The sequence below is a fragment of the Euleptes europaea genome, chromosome 8 (assembly GCF_029931775.1).
Source record: "Euleptes europaea isolate rEulEur1 chromosome 8, rEulEur1.hap1, whole genome shotgun sequence".
In the NCBI taxonomy this organism is placed as follows: Eukaryota; Metazoa; Chordata; class Lepidosauria; order Squamata; family Sphaerodactylidae; genus Euleptes; species Euleptes europaea.
The window spans coordinates 31,280,159-31,288,475 of record NC_079319.1 but is presented as its reverse complement, the minus strand read 5'-3'; the positions used below and the strand labels follow the sequence as shown (position 1 = coordinate 31,288,475).

At 40.7% G+C, this 8,317-nt stretch overlaps 1 protein-coding gene across 1 annotated transcript; it reads right to left on the bottom strand.

Moving 5' to 3' along the window:
• Positions 1 to 507: 507 nt before the first annotated feature.
• SLC7A13 (solute carrier family 7 member 13) lies at positions 508 to 6,739 on the bottom strand. The gene is made up of 4 exons (XM_056854024.1): positions 6,016 to 6,739; positions 4,932 to 5,063; positions 3,303 to 3,667; positions 508 to 741 (listed from the first exon to the last, which is right to left on the bottom strand). Exons 1-4 carry the CDS (start codon positions 6,731 to 6,733, stop codon positions 508 to 510), a joined length of 1,449 nt encoding a protein of 482 aa, XP_056710002.1. The 5' UTR covers positions 6,734 to 6,739.
• Positions 6,740 to 8,317: the final 1,578 nt, after the last annotated feature.

Sequence of the window (8,317 nt, the reverse complement as noted above, 5' to 3'; positions counted from 1 at the left end):
GCTAATAAGCCAACTTCTGATCCTGGTTTGATGGATAACCAGTGTTAGTGGAATGGCCTGCATTCAGACAATCACACCAACTATAGTTAGTGTAATTAAACAACACTTTTCTGTGATGTCTGAACTGAGCCAATATTTCACCTGTTTCAGCCACACAGCTCAGGGCAGCTAACAATATGAATATAAAATTGACCAAAGTAATTAACACTTTCAACTTTTTGTAAGGGACAAAATATATCTGAAGGTACTAGCCTTTTCTATATCTATATTTATATCTGTATCTATCTATCCATCTATGTATCTATCCATCCACACACACACACTTAACCATATGTTCAAAATATGAAACGGAGAATGCAGAATGTAGAAAAATATTGTGAAATGTGTTCAATTAAAAATATTAACCTCCTATGATTTTTTTAGACTTTACTTAGCTTTATGGCTACTAGTAACCCATACCTTAGAGAGATGCCTTTTCAAATAATTGCAGAGTATAAATAACTCCCGTTACTCACATTTGTGATTAGCATGTGAAACCTCTAGCAACAACTGCAGATAGCATGTAATTTTGTCTACAAATCCAAAATGTATTTTAAAATGTATGAAAGGCACATATAAGAGAAGACCCCCAAGCATGAAAAGGAATGCATATATGTACTGCACCTTTGGAGACCAGACTATAGGGACACAAACTAAAGACAGAGAAACTGCCACCATTCCATATGCAACTGGTAAAAAAACCTGCAGAAGAGAAAAAGAGATTTGAGAAAATAAAAGTCAGGAATATAAACAAGCATGAAGTAAATACACACACACACACCTCTTTTTCATATTCTGTACACAGGGTCTTGAGCTCCCAGCAACATGTTTTCCAATCTGTGAAAACAACCGAAGTAGCCCCAGGGACAATCTCTCCAAAGCTGCATCTCTCTTAAATATTCATGATCAGCTTACAGTCATCTTGCACAGTACCAACAACTGTTCCATCATGTTCACATGAAAGGTTCATATTGGCTTTGTTTGAAGCATGGCTATCAATGGGACTGGAAAACCTGAATTGGCTGAGATGCAGAATTAACTTTTTCCTTCCAAATACACTACCACCTTAACATCGTTTATATGTCTTCCCCCAGAAAACTGGGAGATTTCAGATGTCCAACTGATGTTTGGTTCAGATATTACAGTGAACCATAGTTTGCTGCCCAGAAAGGTCCCTAAACATGGAAGTGCAGCCAATTCTATGCCATTTGTGACCAACCCATACATTCCAGTAGTTGCAGAGATGCAACTCTTGGGTGATGTCAACATTCATGAGGATAATCTTTCTGAGACTGCTGCTTCAATTTCTACTCTTCTCCTGTGATCTCCCCAATTGGCCAGATGCTGCCTTGGGCACTCTCTTGATCATCTTCACCAAAAACGACTAGGTCTCTGACCCATCTCTGCCTGATCATCACCTTTTCTCCTTCACCATTGCCCATGGTCAACCTCCACTCGGCAGCTTCTTACTGCTTCCACAGCCTGCAATGTGTGTGTGTGTGGGGGGAGTTGGAAACTTTGTCCTGTTTTCGCAATTTTGTTCACGTCTTAATCTCTGCTGTTTCTGCCTTCAACTAATCCCTGTCCTTAAAACAAGACTCATTTGCTCAAACTTCCACTGAACCATCTGTTTCTCTAATCCTCAGCCGTAGCTGACTATCTCCTTGTGGTATCTCTGTTCATGTACCTGTGCAGCTGATCGCCTCTGGAGAAAAGCAAAAAGTTAGCTGAGTTTTGGTCCTATAATCTCAGCCTTTCTTTCTAATCTGCCATGTAGACAGATGCCTAAGCATCTGTTACAGGAGTGAATACATATTCATCTCCACCTCCCTCTCTTCCATTTGCACTGTTACCTGTTTGAGATTTTAGATGGTTGAAAAGCTAGTCATATTTACCATCTTTAAAGCTAACAGGTAGATTAAAACTTTGAAGAGGAAAATTAATGTATATCAGAATTCTGAATACAAATATTGAGCTATGTCAGGCTAGTCAAAGAAAGTTTGGAGTAACTTATTTGTTTTATTAATTAGTTATTCTATGGGACTCATAGGATTTTTTGCTGATGGAAGTAAGGGAAGTGGAAGGTTCCCTTCGACCACCAAGAAGAGTACTGAGAGGGTCGTGAGATTTGAATGGACAAAAGGCATTGGAATAAGGGCTGGATTAAGGAGGGGAATTAGGTGAGACTGAATGAAAATAACTGACTTGAATAAAGCCTGTGTTCATGTTGGACATGGAATTATCTTTTGAAGATATTTATACTGTTTACATTTGAAAAACTGTAAGATCACTGGGCACAAAGCTGTTTTCTTGTGCTCTTAAAAGTATCAAGCACATTGATGGTGCCATGTTATATTGTTCTTAGAGATAATAGCAATCTTTGGCTTATGTGTTCCTTCTTTCCCAACTCTTCTCCCCTTGTACGTGGTCAGATAACTAGATATTTCCACTTCTTCAGCAAAGCATCCAAACAATGTTCTCATAATAGTGGCTGAAACAGATTGGGATTTGGCCAACATATAAAAGTTATAACCTTTATTAAACTCAATGTTGACTGGGTTTGGCCTAAGGGAGCTAGAGCCAGGGAGGTTTATGACAAAGTTAATTTTCCTTCATGAACAGAGGGTTATCCAATGATTCTGTTCAACCTCCCTTTAAAGTTTGGGGAAGGTGCTCCCTCACAGATGAATGGAGAGAGTAGGTGTATGCTTTGTGTGTGAAGAAACAGCAAGAGAAGCAGACAGACAGCTGTGCATAGGCTGATATAACAGGATCTCCCTCTGTGAATCTGATGTGGAGTAGGGGATCTCCTGTCCTGTAGGAATGCCTCTTTGACTACATCAGTGCTCCACTTGTACTTGCAGATTTGCAAATAAAATAAATACTACAGGAATGTTGTAAGTAGTCTCTCCTCCAAAGGGAACCAACACAAGAAAGTGCTTGCTTCTGATACTTTCTGTTCCTTGAATAAGTGGGGAACATGCAACAATATCACAGTAAACCTGTCCCCATGATAATCACAGGCACTCCCTAAAGAGGCTTATCTTATTCTTGCCGATCCCTTGGGTAAGCTGATTTAAGCACCAGTTGCAAGGTTGGAGACTGCAGTGTCGCTGATACCAGTGGTACTAAGCTTGTTTAAATGACATGGTCTATGCATCACGGCATTCCTAATTTGTAAAGGTCTGCAAGACCCACTCATTATTTATGATAAAGTGCTTTTAGACATTTCCATTACACATTTTAGTTTATTTCCTTTTTACCTTGTATGGTCTGCGCAGATTAGGTTCTCGGTACCGGAGGACAATCAGGCTAGCGCAAGTAAATCCAATCATGAGCCAGAGAGAGAATCCAAAATAATTGGTTAAAGCAATTAGGTCTGATGGGATAATAAAAATTGATGCAATAACAGTTGAGAAAATCATGGCTGGCGCTGGAGTCCAATAGTGGACATTAAGCATGGATATTATCATAGGCAAATGTCCAGACTGACTCCCAGCATAGCTTAATCGTCCGAGTGTAAACATGCTGCTGTTAAGGGCACCAAATATTGAAATGGCCACAGATACAGGAATAATCCATGCAACTGAAGGGATCACTCTGTCAGCCCAGGTGACTGCTACAGCAACTGCAAGAAAATATCAAAATTATTAGATGGCTTCTGCTGACAGCTCAGCCACCTTGCCAGTTGGTTAAACACTGCCGGATCAGCAAGTGAGTCTCTATTTATTTAAGTACTTATAGCCTACCTTTTCCACAAAATATAGCCCAGGTGGCTTAGAACACTCACGAAATCCGCAACAGATAAAAATGATAGAAAGCCAGCAGCATAAAAACACACAGAAACAGCAGCAACCCCCCCCCCACACACACACAAAAAGTAGCAACACAGAAGCTAAAGCCCCCACAAAAGTAGCAACACAGAAACACAAAGCTAAAAAGCAGCACAATAAACTTAAAATAGAAATATTCCAATAATAAAAAGAGTGGATAAAACTCTGCAAGGAGGACATGAACAAGAAACCAAAAGCTTGGGGTGGGGCAGTGGGGGAGTTTTCATTTGGTATCTGAAAGGCAGCCAGTTAGTTGCCAGCTGAATCTTGTACCCGTGAAGTACAACCCCCCTCCCCACCTGAGGCCTCTTTGATGCCCTTTAAAGTCCATTTGAAGTCTTTATGCTCAGAATTGGTCTTGGCAGGGGATCATGCTCTAACCATTACAGGTAAAATAAAGAAGCCTAATGCAGCACTGGTTCCCCCCCCCCCCCATTGGATTAAAAAAACACAACAAGGAATAGGATAAATCAGGAAGCTATAGTTAAACGGTTTAAGAAATGCTGTGTTCCACAGAGGGAACTCAAAATTATTTGTGTGAGTTCAAAGAAGGTGAGCATGAAGACAGCAAAAGCAAGGAAGAACTTGAACATGGTGGACAGGGACAGTAACGAAAAAGCGTGAGGTGTAAAAACAGAAAGGCAATAGCAATAAAGTACGAGAGAACAGACTAACATCCGGAAAATCGTTAGTGACAAGTTTATATCTTTTACTGTTGATTACAACAGTAAATACAACAGTATTGATATTGATTACAGGTATGGAGTAAAAAAAATATATATATATATCCTTCTGAAAGACGTGCTGGGGTGGGAGACTTGAACATCCTTCCTGCCTCCAATACTCTGGGCAAAATCAGAAGTGGAGCCAGCGTGGCTCCTATTACCTTTTTTTTTTTTTTTTTAAGTTTGGGGGATTCAAGGATAGATCACCCAGTAGTAGGTCTGCTTTAGCCCTATGTCTCTTTACAACAGAATTCATAATCATTTACATTTAAGTCTGTGCTGTCTGATATGTGTTATCTTTCACCGAGTCAGAAGTACAAACTGCTAATCATACCTGAGGAGACAATTTCCTTGGGCGTGAGAACTGTCAGGTATGAAACATTAACCAGCAAGTAAAACACAGTTACTAAAGGAAGTGCAGTCATCACAGTCCTGGGAATATTTTTGCTTGGGTTTTTCATCTCCTCTGGAATATATAATTTAGAAGGCACTTTATCACACAAATATACTCTGTATTCCTTACAGACCCACAGATCTCAGCTTCGTGCAGAGATATGATGCAAACAGGGATGGCGGCAGATTCTCTAGCGTCTGAAGTAATTCCTTTGAGGACCTTTTTCTGGAACTGAAAAAAATGTGGGACTAGGATATCCCCTGCAGAAAATAGCATGTGAGCGCTAGAGCTCTGGATCATGGCCACTATATAAAGAAGGTATATAACCACAGGTATGCACCTTAGGTCTTGACTCTTACAATATATGCTGGGATCAGACATCAGCAGAATACATGCTCTTACTTTTATTTCTGATAGTGCAAATACAGAAAAAAGGCTTGGTGACAAGATTTATCTGTCATCAGATGAAGAGAAAACATCCATTTTCTATATTGCTTCCAGACGTACAGTTTAAGCTTTGGAATTGTTAGGAATAGCTCTTCAGCACAGTGAATAATGGAAGCTTTTTCCCATGCAAGAGATAAAATATTTTACAAACTGTATAAATACACAGCTTTTAGAAAACTACAAGAATAATTCCACATGGCCTGAACTCACCTTGAACTGACCTAACATGGAACTACTCTGCACACTTATTAAGTCTGTGGTGAAGACAGGAACTTCGCCACATAGGGTTGCCAATCTCCAGGTACTAGCTGGAGACCTCCTGCTATTACAACTGATCTCCAGCCAATAGAGATCAGTTCACCTGGAGAAAAATGGCCCCTTTGGCAATTGCACTCTAAGGCACTGAAGTCCCTCCCCAAACCCCACCCTCCTCAGGCTCCACTCCCAAAACCTCCCGCCATTGGTGAAGAGGGACCTGGAAACCCTATCACCAGAACCTAGCAGGTAGCTCTATTTCAGTAGGGTTTGGATAAATAAATGTGTTTATTCATAAGCAGAAAGAAAAGGAGAGTTATACCTGCCATGTAATTGAGAGACCACCAGCCGCCGTAGGCATACAGTCCTTGGAAAAAGGCTTCTGCGATCTGAGCGGCATCAGGAACCTCTGCACTGAAAGCATTCTCAAATCTCGCTACATTCTCTTTCCTCCCTCTTAGCAGTAAGGCAATCCCACTAACTGCAATCGCAGACAGAGCCATCATTTTCAGTATGGTAAAAACAGTCTGCACCCAAGCAGCCATCTTGACACTTCGACCATTGAGGATCCCAAGAAACCAGAGAACAGCCAGAGCTAAGCCTTTCTTCAGCAGTTCTGGAGCCTGGCATTCACCGTAGAAAGGTTGGATTGTGTACTCAGCAAACAGCAAGGCCCGAGCAGCATTTGATGCCGGTTTGTTGAACAGTGCTGTCCACATAAAAATGAAAGCAAGTGGAGAGCCAAGGGCTCTCTTTATGTGGCTGTATTCTCCTCCTGACAATGGTAAAGCAGTGCCTAGCTCTGCGTAACAGAGAGCGCCCATCAGAGATATGATGCCGCAGAGAGTCCAGATGATCAATGCGATACCAACGTTGAGTGAAGAGTATTGCAGCACCCCTGTAGGGGATACAAAGATCCCCGCTCCTACAATTGTACCCATTATAAAGCTGACCCCTTCAAAATATCCAATAGTTTTTTTGAGCTGCACATCACCGTCTTCATTTCCTCCTTTGGCTGGTTCACAGAGGTTTTTCCCCATGTTGCCCTCTCCTGCTGTTTTTCAGCTGAGAACAGTTAATAATCTGAAGACCATCATTTGCTGCCTCCTTACTTGAATGCCGGGAATTTTTGCAAGTCCATTACAAATAGATTATCCTTTTATGTTTAACAAACGAAGTACTCAGAGTGCTAATGATTAACTATGTGCCTCCTTGTAAGTAATTTTGCCTGTCTTTGAAAATGACGTTTTGATCAGCATTCTCAAACTGTTTATGTTGGGAAAATATAAAATGGGACATTCCATTTATGCTGTACTAGATGACAGAAATGCAACAGTACTCCAGGCAGATGATTACAGACCATAACGGTGACATTGAATCATCACTATTTATGTAGCACTTTTCACATGAAGAAAAATCTAGATTGTCTTTATTCTATTTGTATTCACAGTTCCTCTGTATCATGGATACAACAGACTAATGTAGTTAAGGCAATATGCTCCTCATTGTCAGAGCAAGTTGCTTCCAATTTACCTTATTGATTTTAAGGGGCCTAGACTGCCCCTTAAAAGACTCTGCATAAGATTGCCCCGTGAGTTATTTCCAGGCAGTTAAAGAGGCCAACCATAACAAAGCAGAAACTAAACTAACCGCTTATGTCATTTCTAAGACACACAGCATTCCAGTTCAGTCCTGGCTATACAACTACGACAGAACCCAACTGGTTTATGAACCAAGGCCAGAACTTTTGAATTCTCAAGGGAAATTGGTTCTTGTAGGTTATCCGGGCTGTGTAACCGTGGTCTTGGAATTTTCTTTCCTGACGTTTCGCCAGCAACTGTGGCAGGCATCTTCAGAGTAGTAACACTGAAGGACAGTGTCTCTCAGTGTCAAGGGTGTAGGAAGAGTAATATATAGTCAGAAAGGGGTTGGGTTTGAGCTGAGTATTGTCCTGCAAAAGTAATGTGCTAATCATTGTCCTGTAAGTATCAATGACAATGATACAGGACAATGATTAGCACATTACTTTTGCAGGACAATACTCAGCTCAAACCCAACCCCTTTCTGACTATATATTACTCTTCCTACACCCTTGACACTGAGAGACACTGTTCTTCAGTGTTACTACTCTGAAGATGCCTGCCACAGTTGCTGGCGAAACGTCAGGAAAGAAAATTCCAAGACCACGGTTACACAGCCCGGATAACCTACAAGAACCAATGAACTCTGACCGTGAAAGCCTTCGACAATATCTCAAGGAAAAGATCAGCTATATTCTTCAACAATTAAAAAAACATATTAAGTTCTAACAAGGCATACTATCAGACACATAAAAAATAAGCAGCATAAATTGTAATTTCACTCATACAATGCCAAGGTTAAATTATGAATGTTAAAACAGAGAAAAATAAATACCCTACTTACTCTCTTGTTGATTTGCACCCCATGAGGGGCAGGCTAGAATCTCATACCTCTATCCATTATGAATAGCAATCCAATCTGTTCCACTCACTTTTCACAGAGAATTACACCTGAAATATTTATGATGGGATTCACACCAAGCTTCTTTCTGCCCAATTCCACCTCCCCTCCCCTTCTGTAATTTTCCTTATAAATATGTGGGA

What these genes read in the sequence shown, in the direction of transcription:
- SLC7A13 (XM_056854024.1), bottom strand. Translation starts at nt 6,733, where the DNA reads ATGGGGAAAAACCTCTGTGAACCAGCCAAAGGAGGAAATGAAGACGGT. An exon ending in CAAGGAAATTGTCTCCTCAG is followed by an intron (nt 3,668 to 4,931) that starts GTATGATTAGCA and finishes ATTTTCTTGCAG; the next exon opens with TTGCTGTAGCAGTCACCTGG. An exon ending in ATCTGCGCAGACCATACAAG is followed by an intron (nt 742 to 3,302) that starts GTAAAAAGGAAA and finishes TCTCTTCTGCAG; the next exon opens with GTTTTTTTACCAGTTGCATA.